The 15630-nt window shown below is 43.0% G+C and overlaps 2 protein-coding genes across 2 annotated transcripts in view; one reads left to right on the top strand and one right to left on the bottom strand.

The window, feature by feature from the left end:
* LOC308307179 (contactin-associated protein-like 2) overlaps positions 1 to 15630 on the top strand; it is a gene marked incomplete at its 5' end in the record, with an annotated part of 419567 nt that overhangs the window by 390636 nt on the left and 13301 nt on the right. Inside the window, one exon of the mRNA XM_080752350.1 lies at positions 7578 to 7850. Within this exon, the coding sequence (XP_080608476.1) occupies positions 7578 to 7850 (273 nt within the window). The remainder of the gene's footprint in view (positions 1 to 7577; positions 7851 to 15630) is intronic.
* LOC308307182 (caspase-7-like) lies at positions 11001 to 15023 on the bottom strand (the record flags this gene model as incomplete). The annotated part of the gene is made up of 4 exons (XM_080752353.1): positions 11001 to 11272; positions 12401 to 12530; positions 13123 to 13286; positions 14801 to 15023. The coding sequence occupies 4 exons, from the start codon at positions 15021 to 15023 to the stop codon at positions 11001 to 11003; spliced, it is 789 nt and encodes a 262-aa protein (XP_080608479.1).

Raw genomic sequence — 15630 nt, forward strand, 5'->3', positions numbered from 1 at the left:
GGAAGTCCATTTTCCATTCATTTTCACCATAGGGTTTTTCATTATCAGCCACAAAGTCGTAGCAATTCAATGCACACTTACCACTAGGCTGGTGGTTGTAAAATGGTTCTATATGCTCCTGTAGAACCCCCGAGTATGTATGCAATCACTCTAGTTTTAGTAAAAACACGTTTTAATCAAGATTGCACAGAGAAGAACTGCATTTCCCATACTGCTAAACATGTACATCCCGTGAAATCGACGTCTGTGATTGGTCTAGCTTCTTCTTCTTTCACCTATCTTGCGGTTACCTCGGAAGTAGCTACTGCCCCCTGTCTTCCCGGCGGATTATTGCACTTCAGCAGAACTCCGTGAGCGATCGTCATTTCAGGCCATATGCTGGCCTGGATAACTAAACTGAGCGTGATTTAAGGGCTATATTTCAGGAAACAAGTGTCATTCGCAATGCATTCTGGGAGTGTAGTTTCCGCAATTTTAAAAATAATGATGTGTACACAGTTTTGTACCCTGCCCTTTTTTCAGCTTTCTAATTAATCTTTGCATTCAAAAAAATGTGAATATTGACATGATTCTTCTCCAGCCGAGGTGGCTTTGTCCAAGGCTTAAAAACGTTTAAATAAATACTTTATGAAATATCTATGGAAGAAATGAATGCGGAAAACGCTTCCGACACCAGAGTGAGGATGGGGTGGGGCTTCAACTGCGGTGCTCTATAAAGCGTAAGTGAACGTCGGCACCAGCAACAGCTGGAAATGTTAGAAACCTTGGCTTCCGTTGTGTTAAGAGCTATATTTTTGTCCATGCCTTATCCCTAAAGTTCTTAGCCTTTATTAATTACTTGGAAAAACATTTTAAAATACTTCAAATAGCCGATACATGTCAACACGTTGTGAGCTTGTAGTTCAGCTATTTGAAATATTTAAAAACGTTTTTTTCAAAATAGTAAAAGTTTAGGGAAGGTATGGACAGAAATAGAGCCCTATAAATGCACAACCTTTAAAAACCTCAAGTTGTAGACATGTTCCACCTGAACGCTCACATAGACTCTGAATGCAACACCAAAGGAGAACTTGTACTGTTTTATGTTGTACATTAGTTGTGAGGTTCAGAACAAATTACCACAAGACTTTCTCAGAACCCCCCCCCTCCCCCCCTTCTCATAGGGGCTTTTTCGACCGGCAAAGAACCGGTTCCAGAACCAGTGCCGGTTCAACTTTCTTGGAACCTTGGTTCGTTCTTGCGAACCGGCTTGCGACCGGCTTGCGTTTCCACCAGATTGAACCATGATTGAACCAGAGGAACCAAGGATTTTGTGGTTCCCGTTCGGAACCAACTTTTACGGTTCGGAACCAACAAAATTGAAAAAGCTCACCTCTGGTTCAGGCGGGAGAAAGAACCCTGTCGGTGGAAAAGGCCCTCTGAAGAGTCAACATTTAAAGCCTAGTCTAACCACCAATAGCTGTGAACAAGGGGATTTGAGTTAATTTTAGGACACACAAATGTCATTCTAGTAATTCAAGGAATTGTAAAAATGAATAAATTATGAATAAATATAAAGACAAAATGATTACAGTTCTGAAACGTAGTAGTAAGCCTAGCCTATTTGTGATGATTGCTCATTGATTCAACACTATTACATCCCATAGACTAGAGATCTGGAGGAAATAAAAATGAATACAGGTTTATCAAGTGTTAAAGATCAAGTCGATTCAGGCAGATGGAATGGCATTGGGGAAATTGTGGTGAGTTTTGAATGCATTTTTTTTAATGGTCCAATGTATAACCTAGCATTGTGTCTGCTAACTCCATCCCCAGCAAAATTACTTAAAATAGCATCAAATGTCCCCTACTGTAGGCTATATGGAGGTATTGGTTGAAGCTAACCCACACACCCACACAGGGAAATAAAGACAAGATTGAAATGATGAATCGTGTCCACTAGATGGCAGCAGAGGACAGCAGAGACACACACACACACACACACACACACACACACACACACACGCACACGCACACGCACACACACACACACACACACACACACTCTCTCTCTCTCTCTCTCTCTCTCTCTCTCTCTCTCTCTCTCTCCTCTCTCTCTCTCTCTCTCTCCCTCTCTCTCACATCCACACCCTTGTGTACACAGAACGGGAACATAGCACACTTGTTTGAAGGCTGCAGAGGTCAGCACACCTAGCTATTCATCACATACAGTAGCCTACAGTATTCACATTATACAACATGAGTAGAGTACACTAAAGGCTAGTGGATTAGTTCTGAAATTAGCATCGCAACAGATAAATACCCTAAATTAGCATATGCACCACATCATTGTTCATTGTTCTGGCTCTTATAAGCTTGAGTCCTCCTAGTCCGCTGCAACAAAACTACCATGGATCTAAAAAACATAACTGGCGTCTAACTAGTGTCTATTATAATAGACCGAATGTCTGTCTGTCCGATAAGAGGAGGAGAGGAGAGGAGAAGGTTTGTTGATGTATTGACATATTTTCTTGCTTATTATCTTGCTTATATTATACTGATGTATTACCTGCTTATTGTAAGTCGCTCTGGATTAAGAGCATCTGCTAAATGCCTAAATTGTAATTGGTGAGGAGAGGAGGCAGAGAGAAGGATGAGGAGGAGACCACATGGTTAAGGGTGGCCTAGTAAGGACTAGTCTAAATAACAGAGCATCTAACTGGCGATAGAGTTAGTGTCGAAGTGTCCTTGAGCAAGACTCTGAACCCATAATTGCTCCCGATGTAACGAGCAGTTTGGTGCCTTGCATGGTTTTACACCATCCACCATCCATCCACTATTTACACCATTGGTGAATGGGTGAGTGTTTTTTTGCAGGTCGTTCAGGTCCGAGTGTATCAAAAAGGCAACTGGGTTAAGGCAGCGGAAGCTTGGCTGCGCGGAGGTGTCGAAAGTCGGGGAGACAGAGATACACCTGACCCTAACCTTAACCCTAACCTCAGTAAAACTAACGCTGGTGAATGCTAACCTGGTGAAATGCTAACCTGCTGACGCTGGTGAAGGCTAACCTGGTGAATGCTAACCTGGTGAAATGCTAACCTGCTGACGCTGGTGAATGCTAACCTGCTGACACTGGTGAATGCTAACACGGTGAATGCTAACCTGGTGAATGTTAACCTGCCGACACTGGTGAATGCTAACCCGCTGAATGTTAACCTGGTGAAATACTAACCTGCTGACGCTGGTGATTGTTAACCAGGTGAAATGCTAACCTGCCGATGCTGGTGAATGCTAACCTGGTGAATGCTAACCTGTCGACGCTGGTGAATGTAACCTGGACGGACCAACGGGAGGTCGTCTCCACCTTAACCGAGGTGCTTTTTGATACGCTTGGACCGAAAGACCTGCAAAAAAGACTGTCCCAACGTGTGTGTGAATCTATGCACCATTTACCATTTACGATATGACTGATTGACCGGTCAGCTGTCTCCTGTTTCCTTTGTGTGAGGCTGCTTGATGTACGAGTACAGCTCCTGGACATTGATGCTAGCATTTCTCGGGACTGGCCAATCCAATCCTTGAACCTGAAGCATCGGGTTCATTTTTTATAGCCTTTGTTCTATAAGTGTCTTTTGAATCCTTCTAAGATTTTTTTAAAAACCCATGTTTCTATGTCAGCAATCTGGCTAGCCATCGTCAAAGAAAAGGTCCTTTCCACTTAACTGGAGCTCAGTTAGTTTGTTCTTGAGAGACTGCTATGTCAGTGATTCTCAAACCTCTTCATGTGAAGGACCTTCCAAATTATATTTATTTGGCCACGGACCCGCATCTCAAAATATTTAGTTCCAGGGACCACCCAGAAGCACAATTTTAGTCACAAACGTTCGCTTTGAAAATACATATATTCAAAGATTTGCACACATTTTCACGACTTTTTCAAAAATAGCAGATCTACAAGCTCGCAGCTCGGCACTTCGGTGCCGCGCTGTGAGCTTGTATATCTGCTATTTTTCACTGGTTAAAGGTTAAATTCAATAATTCTAGGCCTAACTCAGCTGGGAACTGAACCTCCGACCTCCAGTCTCAGGACGGACACCAATCACAAGGCCACTGAGCTAGCATGTATTTAAATAAGCTGTCATCTATCTAATAACATCATCTACTATCATTGTCTCTTGTGGAGGTTCTATTGTGTCTATCTCAGGGTTCTTCAACGCTTTCAGGCCAAGGACTCCTTAGCTGAGAGAGAGATGAAGCAGGGACCCCCTCTACATATAGGCTATTGTAAAATGTGAGATGCAGATTTTCATCGATTTCATAGATAGATTCATAGACTTGTTTGAGAGCACTGTCGTCAGTCTTTGTTGGATTTGAGTTTTTTAGTTAACTTCACCTTTCACTCTGTGCTTGGTCTGCTCTTTTTGACCTCTACACCAAACCTATTTGCAGAAAATAGCCGATCTACAAGCTGCGAGGCGTTGAGAGCTTGTAGATCTGCTATTTTAGGCTAAAGTTCTTCTCAGAATATAGGGATGCGAGGGTTCAAGTTGTTAATTTAAAAGAATGATCCTATCGCAAAGATTTGGTGGCCCCCCTGTAGTAACTCTGAGGACCCCCTAGGGCTCCCGGACCCCCTGTTGAAGACCCCTGGTCTATCTCTTTCTTTATCTGTTCTTTGGGGTACACGTGTGTGTCTGGCAGTGACATCACTTGGTCTGCCTCTGACCACACTACCAACTCCCGCTCCATGTTCAGTGCTGCTCCGGTTCCCATGTTTTCTCCAGCTGCTGTATCAGTGTGGGGGTGGGACTGCAATGCAGAGAGAGAGAGAGAGAGAGAGGGAGGGAGAGAGAGAGAGAGAGAGAGAGAGAGAGAGAGAGAGAGAGAGAGAGAGAGAGAGAGAGAGAGAGAGAGAGAGAGAGAGAGAGAGAGAGAGAGAGAGAGAGGGGGGTGAGGGATGCTTGCCAGTGTGTTCCTGTGTTTGTAGATCCATTTACTCACAGACTGAGAGAGATACAATCAAATTCAACAGCTGAAAGGTAACTGCACTGTGGATGTTTGTGTGTGTGTGTGTGTGTGTGTGTGTGTGTGTGTGTGTGTGTGTGTGTGTGTGTGTGTGTGTGTGTGTGTGTGTGTGTGTGTGTGTGTGTGTGTGTGTGTGTGTGTGTGTGTGTGTGTGTGTGTGTGTGTGTGTGTGTGTGTGTGCGTTCATCCAAGCCTGTGCATGTGTCAGGGACAGTTTGACCCAGTTTAAAATGTAAGGTGACCCAATTTTCCTCATATTGAGCCAGATCTCAGCATCTTAATTATTTTTAATGATCCATTTGATAACCTTGTGTTGGGTAAAATATGTTTGTTGTTGTTGAACCTTGAAAGTAGAGACTTGACGTCTTGACCTGAATACAGTAAGTGAAAGGTGACACTGGATTACCTTGTTAGCATGTGGTTGAGAGATGGTGAACTGTTGAGTTATTAAGTAATCATTGTTAATATGCTGCTGTTATGATTATGATTATGATTATGATTATCATTATCATAGTTTTTATAAATTACAGTAACTAGTAAGGCTGGGCAATATGTCGAAGATTTACTTTCATCGAGGTACCAACAGGCGAGGTATACATACCGACGAAGGCGGCTAGAAATGAGGTATTGGTGTACGTATGTGTCAAATTAATTAACAGACACATGTAGCACATGCTGGCAAAACAGCAGTAAACAGGTGTGGTTATTTCAATAAAACCATTGTTGAAAAATGGAAATAAGGCATTTCATTTCTTTATTCTATGTGTACTGTGCAGTGTGCCTGCATGGATATGCTATTCATTATCTGGGTTAGGCAGGCAGTGGACCTAAAGCAGAAAAACTTTAAAAACTATAAAATGCAATTATTTTACTAATATTGTGAGTAATATCGATATCTAGGTATTCAACGACATTATCGAATATCGAAGGTTTTCCTAATATCGCCCAGCCTTAGTAACTATAGTGCAATGCTCGTTCGGGGCATGGATGTTGTTAGGAACATGTGCCCGGTTGGAGTGGTGCGTTTCCTGCTGAAATGCTCATCCCATCGACAGTCGGTACTGCACTTCCTTAGATCTACAGCAAATCAATACACCTACCAGGTGTCTGAAGACGAAAGAACCCTGCAAGAAACTCATCGTCACCGTCAGGCAGAAACCTTGTATCTCCAAGTTTCAAATGTGTTTGCCCTGCTTCATCATGCAAGACCGCCGCACTAAAACTAGTGAAAATAGCCGATCTACAAGCACAACGCCTCGCGGCGCGAGGCGTTGTGTGCTTGTAGAGCGGCTATTTTCACTATTTTAAATCATTTTTAAAACGATGTATACAAAACGAACGTTTTTTTTTGGACATACAAAGTGCAGTGGATAAAAGATTGTGTGTGTGTGTGTGCGTGTGTGTGTGTGTGTGTGTGTGTGTGTGTGTGTGTGTGTGTGTGTGTGTGTGTGTGTGTGTGTGTGTGTGTGTGTTGTGTGTGTGTGTGTGTGTGTGTGTGTGTGTGTGCACGCGTGTACACGCGTGTACACGCGTGCTGGTGTGTGCCACCCTTTTTCCTGTCTCCGTGTCTGTATAGCATCTGTTTCTCTCATTCTGTTTCACGTCAGCCGACGGCGGCACAAGGGCACTGTGTGACCGCGGCACACACAGTGCCTTTGTGCAGTGAGGCACGTCCCAACCATCAGTCTGTATAGTGCCGTCACCCACCTCCTATCAATGCATCCTTCTTTGTTAGGTTTCACAACCTTGCAGAGGCTGCTGTGTGTTGTCGCTATGGCAACAGTTTTTGATCTCACCTACCCTCCTAGACTCCCCTCCACTTTAGTGCCCCATTCACATACCTCTCCCCCAAATGCACGTGTGTGTGTGTGTGCGTGCATGCATGTGCGTGCATGCATGTGCGTGCATGCGTGCGTTCAGTTCAAGGCTATTATAATTTTTTGATAGTTTCCATTTAGAATTAGTGACAATTATCTTCTCTCTTTAGTTCTGTATTGTACCATGGGGTATAGGGGCGACATTCAAAAAGCCTGGGATAATAGCAAAACTAACCGATATACAAACACACCAAGTTGTACGGACACAACGTCTCACGGTGCGAGGCGTTGTGTGCTTGTAGATCTGCTAGTTTCACTAGTTTTGTGCGACAGTCTTGTATGATGAAGCAGGGCTTTACTTTATGAAAACACGTGCAAATTTGAAACTTGGAGATACAAGGTTTCTGCCCGACAGTGATGATATAGCACCCCCCCAACACACACACGCATGCACACACGCACACATGCACACACAAATACAAGTGGAATTGATATCTGGATCTATAAAAATACATAGGCCTATAAATATTTATGGGATTATTGTTAGAAAATAACACCCTCTCTCACAACCACACCCTTGTGTACTGTACACAGAAATAGAACACAGAACACTTGTTTGAAGGTTGCGTTGGTCAATCTCACTCTCTCTCTCTCTCTGTGTCTCTGTGTCTGTCTGTCTGTCTGTCTGTCTGTCTGTCTGTCTGTCTGTCTCTCTCTCTCTCTCTCTCTCTCTCTCTCTCTCTCTCTCTTTCTCAGAGACCGGCCCCGTAGACCCAGTGCTCATTGAGCGCTTCAACACCCCAGGGTTCATTGGTTGTCTTTCTCGAGTGCAGTTTAACGGCGTCGCGCCCCTCAAGTCGGCCCTGAGAAACCCTGCACCTCCCCAGACCCCGCCCACAGCCTCACAGCCAGCGGCGGCCTCGCCCGTGTCCTTCCAGGGTAAACTAGTAGAGTCCAACTGTGGGGCGTCGCCTCTCACCATCCCACCTATGTCTGCTGCCACGGACCCCTGGCATCTGGACAACACAGGTACTGTACCCCTGACACACACTGTGAGTACACTTCGCAGATATGTCAACTGATCAATTACAATTATGCAGACGTATTGTGACACCTATTGTACCAGTGCAAGTACAGTACATGGCCTTCAATAAATGTCACCTATTTAAATGTGCTACCTTCGCATGAGTCACAGGAGTTGCATCTGACTGAATGGTATTCTACTCATTGTGTAGAGCAGGGGTTCCCAAACTTTCTGGGCTCGGGGCACCCCTATAAATATTTTTTTTTAAATAGCTGCTATGGCAATGGTTGACCGGTTGCGCAGCCTAGCCACTCCAATACTGTACTGTAAACTACTGACGGACAGGAACAGATTGAGAAGGGCACTGGTGTGCAGACTAGACACACGCACATACACATACACAGGGTATAGACTGCTCAGATTCACCGCTCCACTTCGAACGGAGGTTAGATTTTTTAATAATAATCACAATCTACAGTAACTAGTAGTAACTGAAGTTTTCAAATAATTGTAGTGGAGTAAAAGTACAATATTTGGTCTCAATAATGCCTCCCCCTGGCCAGCTGGGGCGCCTGATGGAGGGGAAAGGAACTGGTTGGAATAACGTGTTCCTTCCACGCGCTACGTCCAAACCAGGGAAATCTCCACTGTCAGGTGAAAAGAAGCAACTTGGACTCCTCATGCATAGAAGGAAGCATGAGGTCGGTCCGTTGTCTCCCCAGGCGCGGCAGAGGGAGAGCAGAGCCCAGGATTACATAGGCAATTGGCACTGGGTGAAAAAATGGGTTACAAAATTGTGGGATAAAAATTATAAAAAAAAAAAAAAAAAACTATATTTGCCTCTGAGATGTAGTGGAGTAGAAGTAAAAGTACTGACAATTAGAAATACTCCAGTGAAGTAAAAGTACCTCAAAAGTACAGTACTTGAGTAAATGTACTTAGTTACTTTACACCACTGCCCTACTACTATAAGAGAACAACAAACAACACGTCCCTGGCACGAACACACAGCATTACATAATATGGAACCTGCAATACCAACATGGACACCAGGATAAGATAAGCTCTTATCTTTTGACTTTAAGTGCAGGCAAATGAAAAGGACAAATAGGATACCACACTACAAAAAGGGTTTATTATGAAACTCTTGCAAAGTGGTGATAATAAATTATGAATACATAACAAATATTTCCAAACAAGTTTGTAAAGTGTTGAACAGTAATATTAAACAATACATTAAATACAATATAAATATATAATATAAAATATGACATAATACAATAGTGCTACTGTAGTCCCAAATAAACATACATTAAAATAACTACACTACAATGAAATACAGCCTATAAATCTGTGGTAAGGGACTTCCGTCCACTGGGAACATGGAGTAGACATGTATGTTCCGTCTTCAAGGGAAAATAGCAACCAAAATTGAACAAAGTCAATGCATGGCGCTAAACAGGACACTTGTGTGGACGCTTAACGGTCAGATCTGCATTCAACCTTTAAGACAAAGCTAGACACAATTCATTCTATAGTACAAGACCATTAGCAATGCATTGTATTGAATCAATTGCCATTGTATTCAGCGTTGAGACATGCTCAGAGAAACATGCATGATTTATTAAATGCCTTAATTTACTTCCTTATGATTTGGCAAGTAGATACACTAACATTATGTTAAAAAAATAAAATAAAAATAGCTTTAGCTTTGATTTGTGGAAATGTAAAAAATGTCCAGAAGCCTTTCAAGATGTGAATGTCCACCAATTCACCAATTACTAATGACTGATATTTTATCAAAAAGTGCAAAATCTCTCCAAACACATACACCAAGTCTAACTGACTGATAGGGGGAGTGCATTTTCTTGATATCTTCTGTGCGAACCAATGACACAGCTTGTGTCCAGGTTGTTTGGTCGGTAGAGCACTTTGCCTCTTGACCACATGGTCAGGGGCGTCACACCAAATTCTGGGCCCTGGGTACAAGGATTCACTGCGGGCCCCCCATGAATGTTAACTATTGAAAAATAGCAGATATACAAGCTCACAGCGCGAGTGCCGCGCTGCAAGCTTGTAGATCTGCTATTTTTGTGAAATTGTGAAATTGTGAAAGCGTGTGCAAGAAACCCATGTTTCCATGTCAGTGATGCTCAAACTTTGTGAAGGACCCCCAAAATGATATGAATTTGGCCACGGACCCCCATCTCAAAATATTTAGTTCCAGGGACCCCCCAAGAAGCAAAATTTGAGTTACAAATGTTCGCTTAAAAAATACATATTCAAAGATTTGCACATATTTTCACGACTTTTCAAAAATAGCAGATCTACAAGCTCGCAGCGCGGCACTCTGTGCCGCGCTGTGAACTTGTATATCTGCTATTTTTCAATAGCTAAAGTTACTAGGGCCCCTCCACCTTATTGGGCCCTAGTAACTCAGTCCCACTTTCATACCCCTTGTGACGCCCCTGCACATGGTCATTGGTTTGATCCCTGGCACCGTCAAACTCAGCACGGCTTGGGTTAAGTACTGGGAGCTGATGGTAGGTGTTCCGCTCCACCTCAGCAATGCATCTCCTATCTATAGCGCACTGAGAAACGGCGATAGACTACCACACTCTAGTCTAGATCAGGGGTTCCCAAACTTTTTTTGTCTCAGGGCACCCCATAAATATTTTGTTTTAATCCAAGGCACCCCTACATTATAATTTTCACTCCCAGCACCTTATATTTATAGCATACCTTGTATGTCCCAAACCGTTTGTTTTGTATTTATCATCTATAAAATGTACTAAACTAGTGAAATCAGCAGATCTACAAGCACACAACGCCGAGGCGTTGTTGTTTTCTCTAGTTGTGTGCGACAGTCTTGTATGATGAAGCAGGGCTTTGCTTTAGCAAAAGACGTACACATTTGAAACTTGGAGATACGAGTTTTCTGCCCCACAGTGACGATATTTTAGTGATTATGTTGCGAGGAAAACTAACGTTGTACTTCAAGTTTAAAATGATACTAAATATTTTTTCAATTGTCCAAATAAATTCCAAATATTATCAAATGATCTCGCGGCACCCCTGGACTGCCGTCACGGCACCCCAGGGTGTCCCGTCACCCACTTTGAAAACCCCTGGTCTAGCCTCTCTGACCTAATTACTTACAATGATATAGCAGAGGTCCCATTGGTCCCGGTCTCCTTCCTGGGTTGTGTGAAGGGGAACACTTCTTGAGTCATTCGTGTCAAAAAGCAGGGCATTTCTTTCTTCCGCCTGAACTTCTTTCCTTTGACCTGGAACGTGTAGGCCACTCGGTGAGAGAGGCGGGTCAGTAGGTGAGTCAGCTCCAGGCGGCGGCAGTCCTCGTCCTCTATGATGTCACACAGGGTCTGAAGGAAGACGGCCCCTAGAGGGTGCATGAAGGCACCGTAACCTGAGAGAGAAGGAGAGATACAGTGTTAGTGCAAGGGTCTTCAACAGGGGGTCCTCAGAGTTACTACAGGGGGTCCTCCAAATCTTTGTGTGATAGAAACGTTTTTTTTTTTTTTTTTTTTCCTTTTCATATTAACCCTAGCGAGAACTTTAGCCAAAAATAGCAGATCTAGATCGGCTATTTTTGGCAAAGAGCTTTGGTGTAGAGGGGAGAAAGAGCAGACTAAGTACAGAGTGAAAGGTCAAGTTTATTAAAGGAGCTATAGTCAACTTTTTCTTGAAAAACGGATGCTAAAATAAAAATAATGTTTCGAAAATATTTTATAAAAAAATAAGCTTCATATATGTGTTTCTATTCAAAAATGACCACAAAAAGCGTAACATAATGATAAAATAATCATTTTGGCCATTGTCAGACCGACACTTTGTTTACATTCTAGTTTATAGACTAGGATGCAAACAAAGTGTCGGCCCTACAATGAAAAAGTTGACTATAGCTCCTTTAAGTATTGACGGTTAAAGTGGTTAAATATCTGAAAACACAAATTGACATGAATCCAAAGTACACTGATGCTGTCAAACCATGAACCTATATGGAAGCTAGGTTGTGAATGTGCTTGCTTCATCTCTCTCTCAACTAAGGGGTTCTTGGACTGAAAACATTGAAGACCCCTGAAAAACTAAAACTAAGACTAAGAAATAACTAACTATACTAAGGTGCCGGCTACACAGAGCTGGATATTTCTGAAGCTAGACATTTGCTAGACATTTTTTTATGCGGTTGGGGCTTGCAGCCACACGAAGCTGGATATTTTGGCCGCGAAGCTGGATATTTTTTAAACCGGATAAATAAGTGGAGACATTGAAAAATATCTGATTCACTGGATCCGTGTAGACATGGAACCCGGATATCTCTGAAGACTTTACTGTGTGTGTGCTTGTCCCCCTAGTGGAGGTCTGGGGACTCAGATTATTTTAGTCCTAGATATCTTTGTCATGTGGACCTAGATATTTTTCTATGTGGATATCTGAAAAACCGGGATATATTATGAAATATCCAGCTCCGTCTGGCCTAGGCCTAAAACTCGTCAATTCCTGAAACTAAAATCAAACCAACTTGGAGCCTGACCTGGCGTGGTGGCGTACATCACAGCGGTGTCCATGGGAACAGACAGATACTGGGAGATGCTGTCCTCCATGACGTCACATCCTGCAGAGTCCACTTGCACCCCGTCGTCCAGTTCTGCTCCCCGGCACGCCTGAGGAGAAGACAGGAGAGGATGACCGTCAGGGGTGTCACACCAAATTCTGGGCCCTGGGTACAAGTATTCACTGCGGGCCCCCCATGAATGTTCTTCATAGAGGGATGGGGTTTAACCCATTTGGACTGGGAACACATTGAACAATAGCAGATCTACAAGCTCACAGCGCGGCACCGAGTGACACACTGCAAGATAAAGTAAAAATGTGAGCAAAAATGTGAGCAAGTCTTTGAATATTTCGAAAAACCTATGTTTCTATGTCAGTGGTGCTCAAACCTTTTCATGTCAAGGACCCCCCAAAATGATATGTATTTGGCCACGGACCCCCATCTAAAAATATTCAGTTCCAGGGACCCCAGAAGCAAAATTTGAGTTACAAATGTTTGCTTAAAAAATAAATGTATTCAAAGATTTGCACACATTTTCAAAAATAGCAGATCTACAAGCTCGCAGCGTGGCACTCTGTGAGCTTTTATATATGCTATTTGTCAATGGCTAAAGTATAAAATAAGTAAGGACCCTCCACCTTGGGCCCTAGTAACTCAGTCCCACTGTGGTATGAAGAAGATGAACGTGATTAAATATTGACCTGTATGAAGAACAGCTTGGTCTTCCCCTCCATCTGGACGTTGGTGAAACAGCTGAATATGTGAGACAGCCTGACGGGTTTGCCGTCCGCGCCGAACACGCAGCCCTCCTCCCCGTGAGACGACAGGACCACCAGGACGCAGTCCTTCACGGGCTGTCTGCTCACTGCGGGACCAAGCACACACACACCAGCAATTAATAAGAAGTCATGTGGTTGAATGAACCGTCAGTTATGACACGCTCGTTCATAAGTCACCTGTCAGAGACTTAAGGCAAGCAAACATATGACTGCTCCCCTCCCACCCTCTCCCTCCCTCCCACACAAACACACACGCACACAGTTGCCAAAACACAGGCAGTATCTACAAGAAGACTGCACTCTGACGAGGAGCGAACTTGCAACTTTTCTTAAGTGTGTCTTTATGTAAACCCTCTAACATAGGGGTATATAAATGCCGGACTATATTTGAGTTCATGATGGCTAAATGTTATGGGTTCAGTTGCTATCTATTGAAATAAGTGATACCTTATTCCATTTTCCTTTGTTAGTAATTATAGTTTGTGATTATAATTGTATTAAATAAAGCTTTTATGTCAACTGTGAAACAGTCTTTGTATCTCATTGGTTGTTGTTGATGATATATTATATATACGGTCATGAAACTGAAAACAGTACTTGCGCTTCGCTTTGCTGACTGGCGCAAGTAATAAAGTTGGACCGAAAAGCAGGACATAGAGATAATGTCTGACTCTGGACATGATAACATGTTCGTGTTATTGGACTTTATCTAATGATAATCAGCATTAAGAGCCCACCATAAGTGTACTTTGAGATAAATATTGTTTCTATGAGCCAGAATCATTCAAAACAAAATGCATAACCTTCCCTTCCAGTATTGAAAGGCAGCTAAGATCAGAACTATTAATTGTCACAATAATGGAATGTATTAAACAAATAGCGTAAAAGCGATAGGCTTATGGGCTCCACTCTATGAGAGCTGCTGGGTTCTGCTTGGGAAACTGGACGGCAGGGGCATTTCTGCCCAATAAACCCCATGGACAATCATTTGGGATAAGTACAAAAGTGAGCCTAGATGTTATTTAGTCTGGAGCTGTCCTTAAATGGTCTTCAAGCTGCCACTTCATTGGGTTTAAAACATGGGTCTTCATCGTTTTCAGTACAGGGACCCCTTAGCTGAGAGAGAGATAAAGCAGGGACCCCCTCTACATATTGTATAAATGTGTGATGCAGATAGACTTGTTTGACAGCACTAGACTGATGACAGTCTATGTTGGATTCGTGTTTTTTGTAAATTTGACCTTTCACTCTGTACTTAGTCTGCTCTTTTTCTTTCCTCTATCCCGAAAATAGCCGATTTACAAGCTCTGTTCGAGAGCTTGTAGATCTGCCATTTTTGGCTAAAGTTCTCCTCAGAATAGGGATGCAAGGGTTCAAGTTGTTCATTTAAAATAATGATCCTATCACAAAGATGTGGCGGCCGCCCTGTAGTAACTCTGAGGACCCCCTAGGGGTCCCGGACCCCCTGTTGAAGACCCCTGGTTTAAAATCCATTGAAGAAATACTAGTAAAGACAGACAGCAGGTTTTCTATAAGCCTACATTGCCAATGTTTGCATCTCATTTAACCTACATGTAAATTATGTACAGTATTACAATACCTTTCTTAAAGAGTGAGTAGATCTCTTCGCTACTCAGGTCGTTATGTATGTCCACTTTGAAGCCCAGTTTGCTGAGGGTACGGTGGAGTCTCTTGGTGTCTTTGGCTGCGCCGGGTCGCTCCCCCAGGTACACTCCGGGATCAAACCGTGTCACAGACACCAGGACTGCCCTGTTAAGCTCGGCAGCACTGTTATCCCAAGCTGTGTCCTCTCTCACTGGCATGACTGAAAGATTACACAAGTAAACGAGATATTAAGTTGTTCTATTATCTCTCCCTGTAGGCTGGATGTCGGAACTTGACAGCCTAATTTACTCTCTAGGTAAATGCAAGATCTAAGTACTAATAATTTTTTAAAAAAGGAGACAAACGAAATCAAAAGAAAAACGTAGCTTTACAGAAAGACTAGTGTTACACAGTAGGTCTACAGTAAGTGCATCTCCAGCTCAGAGTGCGTGTCTATTACAGTATAGCCAGGACTAACTGTGTGTGAACATTCCACCACTCCTTATACCATGTGTGTGGATGACACGCCCATCCCCACACCTGTATGGTCATGTGGTTGGACATCCGGTAAGAGAGCACGGGCCCTGGGGATATAAAGAACATTATGCAACCATGGGTTCTTCCCTCTGTGCTTTACGCCGTGTGTTTATTGTCCATGGAACTGGTAATGGAATAACCATCCACTTGTCAGCTACTGTACAGTAGGTCTATATATGTGTGTTTATTGTCCATGGAACTGGTAATGGAATAACCATCCACTTGTCAGCTACTGTACAGTAGGTCTATATATGCTGATATTTCCTCCTCTATTGCTAGGCAGGAAAA

The sequence above is a fragment of the Nannobrachium achirus genome (assembly GCF_963921795.1).
Source record: "Nannobrachium achirus genome assembly, chromosome: 21".
In the NCBI taxonomy this organism is placed as follows: Eukaryota; Metazoa; Chordata; class Actinopteri; order Myctophiformes; family Myctophidae; genus Nannobrachium; species Nannobrachium achirus.